The sequence below is a fragment of the Molothrus ater genome, chromosome 16 (assembly GCF_012460135.2).
Source record: "Molothrus ater isolate BHLD 08-10-18 breed brown headed cowbird chromosome 16, BPBGC_Mater_1.1, whole genome shotgun sequence".
Classification (NCBI taxonomy): domain Eukaryota; kingdom Metazoa; phylum Chordata; class Aves; order Passeriformes; family Icteridae; genus Molothrus; species Molothrus ater.
In genome coordinates this window covers 6923833-6942228 of record NC_050493.2, presented here as the reverse complement: position 1 = coordinate 6942228, position 18396 = coordinate 6923833, and the positions used below count along the sequence as shown (strand labels likewise).

The window sequence follows — 18396 nt, the reverse complement described above, 5'->3', positions numbered from 1 at the left end:
AAATTGTGAAAACTAACTTTTCTGGGTGATATAAGATCAACTGAACAAGTTACTTTTAAAGGCATTTTATCCTGAACAGGTGGAAATATAAATTAAATGATTCAGTTTTTCCATTGGGAATCTAGCTGTGCCTTTGAGTTGGGAACCTAGGAAATAATCAAGAGCATGGCCTGGGATCAGAGAAAATCTGATAATTGTATGGGAATTACTGATCATTCAAGTAATCCTTTTGAGGAGCCCACACCGGGATTACAAAGCATTTATAGTGGAGAGTTTTGGAGTATTTCTGTGCAAACCAGCACTTGCCCGAAGGTGGCACCAAAGACAGTCAAGTGCAGCCGTGACAGCTCTGCGGAACTGCGGGTGAGGCAAAACCGAGGACCAGCATGAGAACAGGATAACAGGAGGGGGTTCATGAGAGGGGGAGAGAGGAAGGAACAGGTATTTATAAGAAAAAAATCTAGCCTAGCAAATCACTTGAAAGAACAGAAATATAAACAGAGTAGACTGAAAAATCTGAGATAATTCCTGAGGACTTTCCTTTCATGATGATTTAGAAGAACAGGTTACTTCATCTGCCTAACAAAATCAGAGTTTACTGTGTTCATTTTTATGTTGGCTAAATTTTACAGTCCATTATGGATATCATTACAAATATAAAATAAATTTGTTCTGGAAGCCTGGGAGTTAAAGCAGGAAGTCAGTGTCTAGAAAATACAGCTGATCAATATGTCATTGTGATGGAACTGATGTGATTCCTGTTGAGTCAAATATTTGTATATTCTACTTGGACAGAAGTTCCCCTTTGAATTTAGGGTCAATAATTGGTAACTGCAGGGAAAGGCATTGTCCAAGTGTATCTTCTCTTTCTATTGTAAATGGAGTGGGATCTGTTTTTCTCTTCTGAAGCTTGATATATAAGACTGATTTTCTTGTTTTCACAAGTGTAGGACATGATGACAAACGAATCAAGAGTTCTGGAGTAGCCATATCTCAGCTGCTGATGTGCTCTATAGATATTTGTGCAGAAAGTGTACAAAAAAATCCAGACCAGTATAATGGCATCTTTCTGTGCTTATGATCAAAACTAATGGGGAAATTAGGTTTCATAAAATGTGAACACTTTAGGTCATGCCCCCGGTATCCTCTTATTAAAATGTTTTATAATATGTGAAAAATTGGGCATGAAAATGTTAGGTACGTGTCTGTTCAGGGATTTAATCAAGATGTGTCTATTTCAGTAACTCATTCCAGGAAATTAATCCAGCCTTGGCCCCCTCTGCCCACACTGTTTGTGTGAAGAGTTCCAGGCACCTCTGATGATGCTGCATCAAAGATTTTCCACATGGGCTGGCTGCTAACTCAAAGAAGAAACTGTACCAGTCTATGTGTGCAATGAATGTTCTGACATCCCCTTGCCCTTTCTGTGCTCTCTACTTGTTAGAAGATGACTGAGATTTCAAGCAGTTGGAGAGCTGAAATTGGATCTCAAGTTTACAAATGGCTTTTGGACCGGGATTTCCAAAGGAACATGAAGTTAGGGGGCAGCCAGCTTCCACTAAACACCAGGAGGTTTTATCTCATGCATGGTTCTGCTCCTCTTTGAGGGCAACTCAAAATTTTGGTTTAAGAGAGATGGTGAATTCAGTGGCTGGAGCACTAGGGTGGGTTTGGGATCGTGACCCTGGCCCTCTGTGTCCTTTTTCCAGGGGCTTGTGTAGGACTGTAGATTTCTTTGTGTTTTGTTCCTCCTTAAAGAGATCATAGCACATCTTTATTTCATAAGAAGTATAGGGAGGATTAGAGATTAGACTGCTCCCACAAGGTGAGCAAGGAACTGAAGTGTCTGAGAACTCACAGTCCTAGTGGAGTTCAGATCTACCACTCACAATTTGGGTTGCTCTTTAATTATCTTAAGTGAAGGTAAAACAGACAAACCACATCTCCTTTATGCTGGGAACTTTGAAGCAGTTTTATACTGAGTATTTTTATAGTGAGTAGGATGGTCTTACTCTGAACCTGAGAGCAGGTGATCAATGTGAAAATACCAGGGGCTGTTAGATTCTTTCTGATTTGATGTAGCATAAACAATTTCTAACAGAATTTTAGTTTTTAACTGTGTACTCAGCAGTGTTTTATTTATTTAATTCATTCATAGCAGCTTGATGCAGAGGATTTAATCCTTATTTATCAGATTGACCAGGGAGGTTATAGAACCTCTATCCCTGGTGATACTCAAACTCATCTTAGAGCAATTGCCCTTCTGAGGGAGTGATTGGACCAGAGACCTTCAGAGAAACTCCAGAGACCTCCAGACCTTTCCATCAGGAATTACTCGCTGGTTCTGTACCTTAATTATGGTAACATTGTGGTACCAACCATGTGTCTCTTTGGTAATTCAGTTGGCATTCACATAGACATCCTGCAATTGAAGTTTTTCTCTAGCATGATTGCATTGTCAAATTCAGAGAACGCTCCATGATGTTCCATAAAAAACTGAAAGCTGCCACTGACTTAAGTTAATTAAAATGAACCTTGCCAGAAAACGTCACATTTTTTGAATTTGTTTCCTTTAGTTGAAAAATGCTCTTTTCTAATTTGGTTAAAATGTGGATCTAAAATGTGGATCCTAATGCCAACAGAAACCTTAATAGAGAGTAGTGGTATTTTTGCTGAAGCCTATGGGCTTTTTTTAAATTGGGGACTTCTTGGATTTTTATTATAATTCCTTTGAATGAAATGGCTGGATGATTTTAATAAGATTCAAAACACATCTTCTTGCCAGTATTTAAGAAGAACGGATTTTCTTATAAGCATAGGTGTAGTTGCAGCACACACAAGGATTTCCTGATTCTTGGGAGTGCTTCATTCCCCTGTGGCAGCACAAGGCAGTGATGTGCAGTTGTTCAGCATCTCTGAAATACAGGATGGGCCACTGTGCAGTCTTGCATTTCTTGCATTCCACAGGAGAGTCTCAGAGGTGCAAGGAATGCAGTGTCAGGTCTGTCACTTCTGGTGCTGTCTGTGCCATCTGCTCGTGAGCCAGTGACAGGATAGTTTAGTGATCAGCAGTGTGAAGAGCCAATGTATATATTACATCTGGGTATTGCTGCAGATCTAGATTGCCCCAGGATTTTTCTTCAACAGGGAAATAATTAAGGTAAAAGGAGCCAGTCTCATCATTATGCAAAATATTTCAATGCTGCAATTAACAGCAGCTATAATTTAAGCCCAGATTTAACATCAAAGGCAGTAGGGATAGAATTAGGATTTATATTCATTATAATTCTGCCAAGGCTTCAGTGAGTCTGATTGCTAGAATTCCTCTTTTGCATTCGGCATCTTAAATCGGTCGACCGGCTCTCTTACATGCCTGGGAATGAGGGAGCTGTGCTTGCCTCACATAATCATCTTGCAATTCATGGAAATGCCAACACTGGCTGTTACATAAAAGTTCCAAAGGCTTTGTTTCTGCTCTTCTTCAAAACAGCTGCCAAATCATAATTATCATTCAGTTTTAGTGAAGAGTAATAAAACTACAGTCTGCTTGTGAGCTGGAGCCACAGCATGGGACATGGGGAAGGAAACAGCTAAATCAGGGTGGGGAAATTTCTGGCACACTCAGCCAGAGATGCACAACATCTACTCAGCCTGCTGATGTCTGCATTTAGCCATGAATATTATTTACTTTGTCCATTAATGAAGACAATGCTATAATCAACTCTAAGTCCTTTAAGACACTTCTCAAAGGGAAGACTTGTTCTTAGTTTTCATATTGAAGAAAACTGCTGCTATTATGGAACATATAGATAATAATTCATATAATAAATGAAAGACTTGAGTAATGGCCATTATTTAACAATGTAAGAGCTTTAGGGTAATCAAACAGCAAGATTGGCTGTAGTTTCATCTGTAGGAAACACAGAAATTCACAGATTAGGCAAATATTATTGTTTTGTACATGTTAAGAGACAATAAACAACAGGCTCATGATTCATGGAAAAACCTCCAGGCCTGTGGCCCAGGTTGTAAGGGGACCATGACTTGTGACAGTGTCAGAGTAGGATTAGACCCTTCTCCTCTGTCTCACAGCTGCCTTAGATTTCATGAAAGATAAATCTTCTTAAGGGAGAGACACATTTTAGGCCATAAACACGTTCTGGCAATATGATTACACTGTGGTCTACTACTTTATTTGGAAAATTACCCATAAACTTATTCTGTGCTTTGAGCCAGGTGTGAACTCCTCTGTAATGTCTTAATTTTTTTCTCACATTCTCAGGGTTGGGACTTAATATGAATTATTTTTAGCTATCTTTTCAGCTTTGTTTTTCCTCAAGTATCAGAGAATTAATCAGAAATAAACCTCAATTAAATCAGTACAATTAAGCCTGAGAAGATACGATATGGTTTAAGATCATCAAAACTGAGTCTGGTGAGTCAGCATGCTCAAGTATGAGGATGGAGAACCTAAAGAAAATTTTTAAGCAGCTTTTTCTCCCAAGGGTCTTTTTGTTTAGTTGATTTTTTAATTGTTTTCTCCCCTCTCCCAGCCACAATATCAACATTATCAGTGGTGGAAAATCACAAAGTGCCTTCTTTACAATGGAAATGTAACAATGCCATGTGACCAAAACATTGCAAGGTTTCTCAGCGATCAGGTGTGTGAACTTCATGTGTGGGGAACTGTTAATGCCTGAAACAATATAAAAATGTACAAACACATGCTGAGTGCGAAGTGCTTGCTGGGCGAGGTAATTGGCAGAGGCAGTCCAAGGTTGCCTTTGGTCTACTGCTGTTTATGCCTTCACCAGAGACTGGAATTCTGTCAAGGAAGAAAGTGAGAAAAGCAGGGAATAAAACTCGTTGAAAGTAGTTTTTTTACATCTTTAAAAAGATAGATAAAAATGACTAAAACTCCTAGGCATGGAGGGCTCCCAAAGTTATTATAACACTGCACAAGCTACTGCTAAACTGAGATTCTGGGGGCGTAACAGATTTTTCACTCCTTAAAAAGAGTAAGTGCAGAGAGGAGGAGTGTGTCTGTAAATTTGTATTTGTGGGAAATCCTGATTTAAAGGTACACTATCTTTACCCCTTTACAAACTCTGATAATAGCCAAGGAAGAAGAGCCGGTAGCTCTCAGTGACATTTTTTTTGTTTTGTTATTCCAAATAGAAAATATCTGTAGTGAAGTAATTCCAGAATGGGAGATTCAATGGTTAAGGGCCAAGATCTGCAAAATACAATGCCCTATTTGGGGCTCATAAACAGAAGCTGCTAAAGCTGCTGCTAAAGCAAATTCCTCCAACAGTGTATCTCTCTCTCCTCCCAAATCTGGCTAAGATTAGCACGTGTGTCTGTTGGAGTTTTTGCCACCTGTCCTAGTTCAGCTGAGACAGCCCTGTTTTCAGTGACTTCATCTCTAATACATGATGCATAATGTCCTATTTTTCTGTGCTGCAGTTTCTAAAAGAAATATCCTGACTAGTTCACATCATCCCTGTGAGGTTTTCTTCAGGAATTTGATTGAGTTTCTCAAAGGACTGCCCAGTGAAATGTGGGCAGATAATCAGATCATAACTTATCAGATAATTTTTCCAGCACAGAATCCTGTGCTGCACTGCTGCAGTTGCAGCCTTGAGAAACAATGCCAGTCATATTTTACATTAGTGAATTAAGCACCCAGTAATAGTGGCCAGTGTTTGATAGGAGACAAAGAAATAAATTTCTTTAGGCAGAGATGTGTTTAAAAATGGAAATGTTGTACGGCCAGAAGTGCAGAACATCCACTGCTGAAATAGAAATTCTGAGACATTCAGGTGTTCTGAATCTTTTAAGAATCTGGCACATTGAGTCTATGGATCAGAAACACTGCAGGATTAACCCCAAAGCTGTTATCATGGATTAGTAGACCAGACTCTACACTGGGCCTAAATATTCTGTTGCTACAACAGAGATCAAACGGGAATAAAGCTATGAAAATAAAAGAGTATTTGCTCATACAAAAATTGTGGCAGAAAGTATCAGGCCAAAGTACTCGTGTGTATTCTTCATGCCCCAGTTTAAATGGAGCCTGAAATGTGTGCATTTTAAACCACAAAGTTTATCAATTTTCCAAAGTCTTACCTTCCACTCCAATTTTGCCATCACCATCAGTGTCTCCTGCAGCCAGGAAAGCCTTGGTCTCTGCCGAGGTGAGGGCTCTGGCGTTTGAGGAGAAATTCTTCAGGAACAGCCTGAAATATAACAGGGTGCTGTGCTTGAGTTTTGCTCTCTAAAACGTCCCAGAAGGTAATGTCTGCTCTTGTTGTCTGAGGGAATCCACACAGATTCAAGAAACGACAAGAATTTGTGTTTTATTTTTAAAATAACATCAAGGGTTTCTTCAAGGACACCAAGCAAGTTCTAAGGTTTTTGTTTGTTGTTTAAAGAAACAGAGCAGCTGAACAGTACTTACTGCAGCTCCTCTTCTTCAATGAAACCACTCTTGTCCTGATCAAGGATTCCAAAAACTTTCTTTATCTGATCAGGAGTTTTGCTGGTTAAACCAACCATGGAGAAGAAAGACTTGTAGTTGAAGGAATCATCAGCTGGAAGAAACAGAAGTTGTTAAATATTCTTCTTTGAAGTTGCTACTACTGTGTGTATTCCTTGTGAATATGTATGTCTTTTTTTAAGCATCAGCCTGCCCTCTTTCTCTTGTTCCCTGGTGTAGGAAAAGAGCAGATACAGTGGATGATAATTTCCCTTTTTAATCACTCTGTGCCCGTGGTCATGTTTCCTTTCAGCCAGTTTGAAGTTTTCTGCTACAATGCACATTCTGCTAAATCAGGATTTATGCAATGTGTCACATGCAATTAATAATAAATATTGAGAAGGTGCTGCTGTGACTTACAAACAACTCTGTAATTCTTCATTAATTTTCACAGAGTCCTTACTTAGGTGAAGAATTTGATAGAAGAGTAAGTAATTCACAGACAAATCAGATCTTTGAGTATTTGGAAAATTGGCTTGATCTTACTGAGCAGTTCTTAAGAGAAGTGAGACTGATACTTGTTTCACAAATGACACTCTCATTCTGCCAGCTGAGGCTTTTTCTGAAATTTTGAAGGACAAGGCCAACTTTAAATTTAAGTCTTTAACAGGTTTAGACACTGACAGCTTAGTGTTAAGCCAGCCCTAACTGAAATGGTGGTCATTTAATTGCTGTTCACCACTTGTGAGACCTTTTGAATTTAAGGGACTATAGTGTAATGCAGCTTAGAAAGAGATCTCACAGGGAAGGAATCTGAGGGGAAAATGATAGGCATGTCATCTTAAGACATAAAAATGATATGCATCTTCTGTCTGCAGAGCGACCATTCCTTACCCTGGCAGCTGGAGAGAGCAGATTCAATATCTTTAGCAGAGAGGATGTCAGTGATGGCCATTGTTGAACTGTAAAATAAATTAAATGTGAGCTACTTAGTCATTAAAATGACTTCCCTACTTTCATGGCTCTATTTGAAGTTCTGCAGTGACAGTGTGTGATAGGGGAGACATTATTCATCTGATGGCAAGTGGAGCACGCTGTAACAGATGTCTGGAGCAGGTGCTTCCACTGAAAGCTGGGAATGAGGGAGGAATTCTGCACGCGGGAGCGTGGGGCTTCGGGAGGATCTGCTGCCTCTGCTGCACTGGGACAGCACATCCAGGGTGTCCAGCACCACACATCTTCATGACTTTGTGGGTTTTCCTGGAGGTGGATTATTAGTCAGTAAAACCCAGAATGTATTTACAGCACACATAAGAGATAAGGCTGGTATGTCCCCTAGAACTGTATCTGGAGTAATTGGAATGTGAAAAATCTAGTGTTATTATCAGTACATGTAGTGACCTTCACAAAGAATGAAAATATTAGTGTAGAATTAGTAAAAGTAATTTTACTCATGTAAATTTGGAGAGTAGGCTCCTCTCCTGTTTAGTTGCAATGATAAATGTGTCTTGCTGGGCTACTGCGTCAGTGAAATACTACATTTCATGAGAGCTTTGTAAAAAAGTTTTTGTCAGTATTTTCTGAGGTCCTTTTCTTTTTGTATTCCATATAAGTTATAATAAACCCCATTTTTGCCCAGATTTTGGCATTTCAGTAGATTGTTGTCTTTAGAACAGAAGTATCATGACTTATTATTCATTCTTAGTAGAGTGGAGGAGGTGTTTTCTTCTGACACAGTGGCTTTTCATGTGAGAAAAATACTCTGTCCCATTCAGCCACCAACAGCTGCAATAGTTTGCCGGTGCAATGTGTATCACTTAACAAAATGCCATGATGCCTGAATTTCTAATCAATTTTTAGTGATTTGATGCAGTTACAGTTTGGTAAACTGCACATACCAGTGCAGACAGATTACAGTTTAAAACTTGCAATGTTACTCTTAATTAATGTTAGTTAAGGAAGGGGACTAAGGCATAGAAAAGTTATTCTTGAAAGCCAGGAGAGAATAGAAAATATATTTTCATTAATCCCTAACTGGTCTTCAGCAACATCATTCTTCCTGTCTAAGCATGGACTGAGAAGGAATCAACTAGTGATACCCATTTATAGTCTGTGCACTGCTTTGAGATCTAAACACAGGTTTAAACTTCCTCTAAAATATGAAATGGCTGCCTCTGTACCTGTTGGTTTGCAGCAGAAGAAATTGTCAATCATTTTAGTTCCTTTCTGAATATCTCTGAAATGGTTAAGAAAGTGATGGCACACATTCCCACTGATGGCAATGGATCCTTCCCCAGCTCAGGCAACTGGGTTACTTTTCTTTCACTACTGAATTATTTTGTCCCAGTGGGTTCTTCTGCAAAATGCTTCCCCCTCTCAGCATTAGGCAATGTAACTTTGAGCTCATCCGTTCACCTAATTCTCACTGCTGACAGGATTAAAAAGGGAAGAGTTGAAGGAAAACCTAAAAATCACAGCATTTTTGACAAGGGACATCGTTCCTGTCTGTTCCATCCTCTGATCCAAATTCTGATTCTATTCTATGTTAGCTTGTAAAGATACAACATCCTGGAAGCTGAAAAAGAATAGATACTGTAACTGCTTTCCCTTTAGGGAGCATTTTGCTTTTGTGTTTCTTTGAAAGCAGAAGATCTAATCAGCTTACCTTTGTGGTCTTCTTGGCTGGGTAAGGAAGCAGTCAGGTTGGGAGGAAGGTACTTGCAGTGTGTCTCCAGCAGAGCTGAGCTTGCATATATATACTTTAAGTTGTATACCATATACAGATTTTAGATTTCAGCGTCACGAAGGGGGAATGGTGTCAAATGAACTTGCCTAACTAATCATCTTGCACTATTTTTATCTCAAGAGAATACATATGATATTTGCAAACGAAACAAGATAAGTGGCCAGATAGGCAAAAAGAACAGAGTCATGTCAAATTTCCTCTGATTGAAGCAGAAAACACCAGCTTCTTCATGTGATGTAGGGCAAGACAAAAGTCCCCACTATCTGATATGCTTGATCTGAAGAGTCAGATAAAATGAAGCACACTAACTTCTGAAGAAGTGTCTTTGTCTTTAATGACTGTTTAAAAGCAATAACTTGTTATCTTACCTGTAGACACTCTCTGTGATAGAGTTTCATCGTTGGAGCACTAAACAAGAAAAAAATTAAAAGTATCCTTTTAACTGTTCAGGTATTGTTTGCATAGCAAACCAATTAGGGGAAATAATAGCCATGTTATCTCCAGAATATCTGATCTGTTGTTGTTTGGTAAAAAACCACACAGTGAATTTGTTGCTATAGGAGGTAAAATAATATTATGTCAATCCATCAGAACAGTTGGTTGGGGGAGGGTATTTCATCTGCTCTGTTTCCAGAGAAAATCTTACAATTCTGCAAGATTCTGACAACCTGTTTAGTTGGGTATGTATGAAGCAAAGGGGTTGTGATCTGCCCAGCTGTCTCTGAGACAAAAGTCCCTGAGCCCTACATGAAAGATCTTTGCTTTCAGAATAGAGAGGAAAATTTCAATAGCAACATCATCGCTATAACAATATCTGAAGAGTGTCTTTTCAGTTTTCAGCCTGTCTAGAATCCCTTTCAGAGAAGTGATTATTTTCTAGAATTGTTTGGCCAGTGCTGTTTCCCAGCGTTCCTTTGTGCTAGTTACTTTTTTCATGGATATAATTCGATCGTCTCAATTTTCTTCCACGAATGTTGTAGCCTAGCTGGGTGAGGAGCCTGTCAGCTTGGATCTCACTTGTGTCTTGAGGTAGCAGAACAGTGAAAGACAAGTCATATGGATGACAGCACAAGGTGTCATTATGGCCAGGATTAAGGGATGGCAAGGGATGACAGTGCAATTGGCATCACAGCTTGAGGCGGTGGCACAGTAAGAGGTGACGGTGTCTTCATGTCAGAGAGAGCATCAAGGCATCTTTTTTCCAAAGCATTTCCCTCTAAGATGGAAGACAAACTTAACCAGTCACTGAAGCCAGTCACTAATAAATCAGGGTGCCAGACAGAAAAGTGACAAATGGAGGGTACCTACTGGGCCTTAGTGCATCCAGCACTGAGAGAAGCTGATCAAAAGGCAACAAAAGATCCTCTCTGGGGATGAGGTGCCATTTCATTTGTGGTATATAAACATTAAAAAAATTACTGCTGCAAGCTTTTTTTTCTTATTAAAAATTCTGCAAGTCTGTCCTCTACAGAAAATTGTTTTGCAGAGAAGATAACTCTTTTGTTGGTTAAGAATGGCTGTGGAAGATTTCAGCTTTCCCTGTTTTCAGAATGAATTCTTGGCCAGCTGGCACTGAAAAATTTCAAGAAGAATTTGATAGAGAGATATTTAATACTGGCTCTTGTTGTCATTGGTGACATCTGGTAGAAGGGGTACAAATACCACTTTCCGCCTCGAACTCTTCTTAGAAATTACTTTTATTCTAAATAGGGCAAAAATTCCTCTCCCTTTTACACACACAGCCCTTTCCTCCCCCTCCAATTTGGAAAATTGTTTACATAGTGCCAACAACTGATGTGCAGTACGTAGGGTGTCCAACATAAAAACTGATGGCATGAAATGACCTAATGAAGCTAAGTTAAGAGGAAGGCCAAATTCTGCTGAAACTCTTGGACTGCAGGAGTCTGCATGGGAATTTGGTCCCTGGTGTCTATTTCAGAGAATGCATTTGATTTTAGATGCAATGGCTTCTCATTTTGCCCAGAGCTAATTCCACATATGTTAACCCCTCGCCCCCACTCTTCCCTTTAAAAATAGCATTGATTGCTGTTATTTCTCTTAATGCCTGTGGGCTGTTGCCATTAGTTTGAACTTTATGTGAAGCACATAAGGATGCAGTCTTTAAAAGTGTGCTTTGTTTTCTAAGAGCCTTTGACAAGGTAATTTCTTTTGTGCCCTACGATTTTAAGGGTAAAGCATGCAGTCAAATGATTTATGGCTCTGGTCTGCTCAGCTGTATTCAGACTCCAGCAAGTTTTGGAGTCACTTTTGCAGTAAGATTGGAGGCACTAGAGATCCAGAACATGTGCACTGATGAAATGCACGGGGATCATGTAACTATTTACAGCCAGCCTCCAACAACCATTTTCTTTTCAAGCCCTACATTAGAGATTGCATAAACATCTGTCTAGTCACTTTTGCTTTCTTAAATCAAATACTGTTAGGAACTTTGCAGCTGCCATCCAACTTCACAGGGGAAGAACTGAGGAAGTATGAAAAAGTAAGGAAAAGATATCCCTTTCAGCCTGTCAGGCTGCCATTAAAAGCAGTTTTAAACCCTTGGGCTTGAGCATTTCTCTTTGCTCAAGGCTCTGCCTTCTGGAGGCATGGAGTTGTTTTATTCTTCCCATTTTTAACCTTAATTCTTTTAGCATCTGAAGCTGAACCTACCTCCCCAGGTTGAAAAGCTGTATTTTAGGTCATCATAATTCTGTGATTGTTCTATGATCTATTCTTGTCATTCTTCTTTGAGTGCTAATATGAATCATGTGCAAGAGAGCAGCAGGAGTTGTGTGAGTGCCTGCTTTAATTTAAATAAGTGTGATTTAGTGCCTCTTACATGCCTGAGATCATTTTCAGATGGATGAGATGAATGCCTCTGATAGGGGTATCCATGGTCATGAGTCAGGGAACAGGAATCACCTGACAAAATGTGTGTAACCTATTGTTAAATGGTTTGTGAGCAGTGAGAGTGGAATATTCATTCAACTTGTAATTTGCTTTGGGAATACAGAGATCAAAGAAGCAGTGTAGATGTAATTTAGTGTAATTATATTAATGCATCATGCTCCAGTCATTTGAGGAATGTAACTCCTGGAGATATCTGGGAATATCTGGGGTGGTTTTAGGTTTTATTACTTAACCTACTATCGATAGACACCTCATAACTACTCCCCCCCAGTAAAATACTGTATAAAGAAAAATGCTGGAAGGATTGCTATGAGGGGAGGAGGCTGTATGTGGGAAATACACCAAATAACATCTGGTTTATTCTTGCAAACTTGAATGAATCACAACATTTAAGTAATTTATTTTTCCCCAGCTATCATTCTAATGTCATGTGGGTTCAACCTCTGAGGTAGATTTTCAGAGGTACTAAAAATTTACAGTGCAGCTTTTCAGTTCCTGGTGCCCTGTAAAATGTTAATGTACAAAACTTTTTCAGTCATATTTTTCCTGCATGCAGAAAACATAATTTTAAGCCAAGCAGATTGTTTACATAAATCAGACGATTTCTGGTCCTCCATATCTGAAATGGGAATTTCAATCCTGATTCCAAAATTTGAAAGGAATATGGGCCAGATGTAAATTCTATGTCATTTCTGAAGCTGTAGCTCAGAAATTTTATTACTGAATTTAACCTTTCCAGTTCACTTCCATTTCTGTTTCTTTCTAAAAATGTTAATTTAGTGATGCAGAAAGAACAAGGCCTTTTTTAAAGAAAGAAATTCTCATAGTCTGATTTCTGAAATGGTAGATTTTTGAGTCTGTTAAATCTGATTCAATCATTCATAAACAGACAAGATACTTGAACCTCCAGAGGACTCCATCCCTAGGTTTAAATTACCTGCAGTAAGTGTCAAAAAATATAGAATCAATTTTCTTGCCTTAATTCTGAAGCAAAAAGCTTATTATTTTTGAAAGTGTCCAAACAGAAGTGCCAATAACAAGGTGTGTGTAGGATTATCATGGTTTTTGAGTAGAAAATGAAATCAATTCTGCCAAGGCAATCTTCCCTAGCTAAGCTGGAAGCAAAGATACATGCTGAAAACAGAACTTCTATTCAATATTTGATCTACCATAGTCTGTTCTTGAGTTGTGTTCTTCAAATCCCGTGTGGTAAAATCCCTCCCAATCCTTGTTACAGGAGTTGTAACTTTAGTCTGTGTGTTTACACTACGTAGCCTGGTGCAGTCCTGCTCCATGACTGTGGTTTATAAGCACTATAAATAATCCTCAGTTGCAGCAAGCTTTCAAATATAGATGTGTTTGAAATGAACTCAGATGTTTTTCAGCCTGTCTGTATGTTCTTGTATAGTCCTTATCCCAGTGTGTAAACAACAGGTCCCACTATAAACAGAAACAGCTCCTTGGCTTGTGTGATTGCAGGAGAACCAAGTAAGAACTGGGTCATTATCTGTGCTTTGCTGATCTGGTATCCATAGTGCTGAATAAAGCAGGGCCTTTGATTCTTTTGGCAGAATTGCTTTTCAAGGAGGTGTGTATATATATAAAATATATATATATGTATTCCAGGAATACACGGGTTTCAAAAGCCCCAGATGCTGACTCTGAGAGATGTTTTATGTTTTCTCTGTGCACAAAGCTTGGACCCAATCTGACTTAAAGGTGCCCAGTGAGGTGTGACTTAATTCCCTTCTCCTCCATTTGCTGAGATTGGGAAATGTCAGGACTTGTCTGGGGTGCTGGGCTTCTTTTCTATGCAAACTAGAGCACGATAAGGGGCTGGGGTGTGTTTGGGTGTTGTCCAAATGTGGAGTTCTTGTCTCCAGGGCACAACACCCGGACCTAGGAACTCAGAAGCATTCCTTCATCCCTCATTAGACGTTGCCAACAACACTGACAATAATTAGAATGAGGACTATAGAGAAGTAAGCTGAATGAATATGGAAATTGGTACTAGAGACATAACAGCATCAGATATGAAAGCATCAAGTCTTTACAAACAAGAATCCATTGAGCATTTGAGACCTAAGCCTGGTTTAATCAAATGGTGCATCAATGAAGTGATTCCACTGTTCAAATATTTGAAGGATCAGTGGGATGAAAAGACAGAAGCAGGCATTGTTCTTCCTATACAGTGCTGCATTTGTGCTGTAGCTCCTGAGTGATATCAGTGTCCAGATAGTCCAGTGATTTCAAGCTTTATTGTATAGCATAGGACAACCCATACAGTAAATGCAAGTTCTTCTGTTCCATTTATGGACAAACCACATTATATTCACTGTGGATTTTTATTGGCAAATTGCTGCAGTCACGTGTAAAGTAAATTACTTCAAGTCTCTTGCTCTGAATGAAAAATTAAATTTATTGTATTCAAGTTATAAATTCACTTAACAGTCTTTCCTTGAACTGTAATGGCCTCCTTCATCTGAGCTGAATTATAGTAATGACTGCACCTTGCTAAAAAGGATACATTTGAAAAGGAATTTTCCTAAACAGGAAGCTTAATGAGAAAAAGGCTAGAAAAGGGCAGGTGAATCTCTAGAGCAGGAGGCCTGTCTCCCTTGGAACAGGAATTCCAGCCTGGCTGTGCCTGGTTCATTGTTACAGCAGAAAATGCCCTTGAACTGCAGAGGAATTGAGCTTGAGATCCTGCTCACAGAGGAGGAGGTAAATGGGGAGGTGCTTGATGCACTTTTGATTCTCTGAGAGAACTCACAATTTTTGAAGGATTTCACTTATTATTTTATTTGACTTTTGCATTTGGTATACCATACAGCAACATCCATATTTAAAAATCCAGATGGTGAGAGCAGAAGGTGTCTTGCTGATTCCCAAATTCTCCATCTTGGCTTGTCCTTTTCTGAGTAGGGGTGGATGAAAGAAGGTGATAAGGACAATAAATGCCTAAGTAATTTGCTGAATTTGAGAACTAAGAACATTTTGCAAATGTATTCTATGTCCTACACTATGCTGAGCAGGGCTGTACAAGCTGCAGTTCTGGGCAAAATTTGTCACGGAGAATTTTTTCTGGAAAGTTAATTACTTCTGTGGCCAATGTGATGTTACTGAAATTTGATTCTTAAATGAAATGTGAAGCCTTTACTAAGAAATGCTCCAAAGCTGTTATCTCAGAATACCATGGCAAGGTAATTTCAGAATACCAGATCCCAGCTACTTCCTGAAAGTTGCAGCTATATAAAACCTTCCTGAGCAGTGATGTTGAAAAATGCATGTTAATCAGTACAGATCTTCCCCATCACCTAACCCTGTAATTGATGGTGCCATCAACAGCAGAGACAGTCATTTCAATTATGAATGCTTCTGGTTATGAATGATGGATTTTTTTGGCATAGGAATTAAAGAGTATGCATTATTAGAGCTGGTAGAAGAATTCAAGTCATGCTTTGGAGAAAAGTAGAAAGTTAGGCATGGTTTAACATTCATGAATATTTGGTGAACAAGCAGATTTTTCTATTTAAGATGTAGGTATTACAAAATTGATAGAGAAGCATCCATTGAAGAAGGTTTGAAAGTTGTTCTAAGCCTTGTTGAAACTGATGCATAAGGCCACCACTCTTAAATTAAAACCTCTATAAGCAGTTCTCTATAAAATCTCTAAAATTCAGTGCCTTTGTGGATGCAAGCAACTGAAATGATCAGCCTGGTCTTTGTCAATTTGTTCCATTTTGGTGGAGGCAGTCCTGGGAGTTTCTGGGCAGTGACTCTGCTGGGTCTGAGGAGCAGTGACTCAGTGTGACCCACTGCTCTGGGCCATTTGCTTGGACATCTTCTATAATCAGAAGAATTATATTTATTTGCAGAGTACATTTCTATTTAGACCCCGAGTATATGGACAGCTCAGTGTTATTAACAAAAGCAGAACATGTAAACTTACCTTCTGCTGAAATGGCCAGCAGGTCATCTTCCAAGAGGGGGATTTCCTTTGAGTGAGTGGAATTGGATTTTACCCAGTTCTAAAAACTAGAAGTATAAAAAACATGATCTGATAATCAGGCAGCACTTGTATCTTGGTGTCCTAATTCTGCCAGTTCTTTAGCAACCCCCTAGAGTTTTTCAAGGAAAACTGCATAAACAACAACAATGGCAAAAATAGCAAGGCTGCTCTTAGAGAAACAAACACAATTAGTAAAATGGAAAATAAAGGTGCAATCTTTAGCAGGTTAAAAAACCTCCTGGAGACTGCAGTCTGTGGGGTATCACCTGTGTAGGGATATTGCCAGAGAGGTGGGATTTGAGAGGACAGACCTGGGAATGAGGCCATGGTGCTTTGGTTCTTGTTAGCTCAGGTTCTCCAGGAAGCCCAGTTGAAGCCCATGGCTCAGGAAGGCCTCAGCTGTCCCTGGGCAGAGAGGAGCCAGTGCTGCACAGCACGCTCAGCTGTGCCTCTGGGGAGGAAAACAGCCTGAAATTCAGCTTTCCCAAGAGAGCAAAACCTGTCTGGAGACACTGTCTCATGACTGGACAGAGCTTGAGATTTTTCTGGCTTATTTAAAATAATCTGGGTAAGCCCCATTGCAATAGAGCAGCCATTTGTTCCCCTGAGGGATCTGACATTGTCCCAAGTGTGAGCAGTGCCCGTGGGTCTGTTCCTACAACAGATTTACAACCCTGCCACAAGCAGCAGGAGCAAGGCTGAGTATCCCATGCTTGCTTGGCATGACATGGCTTGATGTGAGAAATACAGAATGGAGCTAATATACTTACTAAACTGTTTGTGTCCAGGGAATGCTGAGCACATGCGGAGCAGATGGAAGAGATTAAAAAAACATAGAATTATAGATGAGAAATGTTAACAATTAAAGCAACAAACATGAGATTTCTCTGTAGTCTCTTTCCTGATTATTTTGAAGGGTGTTTAGGTGAAAAAGGCTTGACATACAAAAGCTATTGTTAACTGCATTCACAATCAAATTAATTCAACTCAAACAATACCTTTCAGAATGATCTTGTTTCCATTCATTCCAGCCTAGCAAAGGAAAATCAATGTGTTTAACCTCCACTTAATTTAGAACATTTTAAGTTGTCTGATGAATCTGATAATTCAGCTTGTCCTCTACTGTTTCAGCTACTAAGAAATTCCAGCTAAGGAGCTGCTAGATCAGATATCCTGTGTCTCAGGTGACCCAAGATCCCCATGATGGTTTTAGCACCATTCTTAAGAGAACCTTGCAGACTTAGTGAATAAGAGACTTGTTTACCTGAATATGGCAGAGCATTTAGTTTAAGGGATGTTGGTATCAGTATTAGAAAACTCAGAAATAAAGGATGATGTACTGAATATTCTTTTTTTTTTTTTTTTTTGCTGCTAGTAGTGTGAGTCATTAATAACTCTTCAGTAGAAAACAAAAGAAGCTTAATAGCTCCTTCTTGTTGGGAAAGTCTCTCCACCAAAATCATGAAGTATATATCTTTCTATGACCCTTAAATGCTTTTTTTTCCCTAAATTCTAGTTTCTAAGGTTCATGTGTGTTCCTCCCACCGTGCTCATAACTGAGCAAAGCTGAATAATCCTGCAGCAAGAACTTGTGCTTGTGCTGCTGCTCACAAGCCTCGTGGTGTGATCTTGGCACAAAAGCAACAGTACAAAATTGAAAAAGACCACGAATTTTACTCTAGCCCCAGGGTTTTCTAAAAGCACAAGCTCTCAGCCTAGTTTGTGCTAAGACTGTTTTTTCAGATCACTGACAGGGTGTAAAATTACAGACTGGTCAATGTAGATAAAGCTGACACATATTTTCAAGCACAGTGAGAGTTTTGGGCTATATTTAACAAAAACACTGAGTTCTGTGTTTGGGGAATACACTCTGCTTCCATATCCAAAAGAGTCCCCAGAATCCAAATTCTCTCTAGCTTCTGTTGATCACATCCCACACACTGGTTTCAAATTTTATCAGATTGTGCCTGTTTAGGGAAAGAGGTATGTTTTTGAGGTAAATACATGGAAGATGAGTTTTTTAAATGAATCCAATTTTTAACTCTCAAGGACTTAGTGTCTTTTCTCTATAGTGCTGCTAAAAATGCAGCCTTGGGTTTCCTTTTCATGCAAGGGAAAATGTGCAGTCTTGACAAGCTTGAGAGAAGGGACATATTTTCTGATGTTGCCTCGAGCACCTCTGTGCACAGAGCTATTTCTGCCTTCATCTCACAGCTGATAACATTAGACTTCTGGAGTTTGGAAGGAGCT

At 39.3% G+C, this 18396-nt stretch overlaps 1 protein-coding gene across 2 annotated transcripts; it reads right to left on the bottom strand.

Annotated features, from left to right (window-relative positions):
- Positions 1-2103: 2103 nt before the first annotated feature.
- LOC118692526 (parvalbumin, thymic) lies at positions 2104-9653 on the bottom strand. Of its 2 annotated transcripts, XM_036392414.2 has the most exons (6): positions 9593-9625; positions 9144-9237; positions 7373-7440; positions 6461-6593; positions 6130-6239; positions 2104-4825 (listed from the first exon to the last, which is right to left on the bottom strand). In XM_036392414.2, exons 3-6 carry the CDS (start codon positions 7431-7433, stop codon positions 4800-4802), a joined length of 330 nt encoding a protein of 109 aa, XP_036248307.1. In that variant the 5' UTR covers positions 7434-7440; positions 9144-9237; positions 9593-9625; the 3' UTR covers positions 2104-4799. The 2 variants fall into 2 exon arrangements, with proteins under 2 accessions (XP_036248307.1, XP_036248308.1); XM_036392415.2 differs by lacking the exon at positions 9144-9237 and having other exon boundaries at positions 9593-9653.
- Positions 9654-18396: the final 8743 nt, after the last annotated feature.

What these genes read in the sequence shown, in the direction of transcription:
- LOC118692526 (XM_036392415.2), bottom strand. Translation starts at nt 7,433, where the DNA reads ATGGCCATCACTGACATCCTCTCTGCTAAAGATATTGAATCTGCTCTC. An exon ending in ATTGAAGAAGAGGAGCTGCA is followed by an intron (nt 6,240 to 6,460) that starts GTAAGTACTGTT and finishes GTTATATTTCAG; the next exon opens with GCTGTTCCTGAAGAATTTCT. An exon ending in TGGCAAAATTGGAGTGGAAG is followed by an intron (nt 4,826 to 6,129) that starts GTAAGACTTTGG and finishes CTTCCTTGACAG; the next exon opens with AATTCCAGTCTCTGGTGAAG.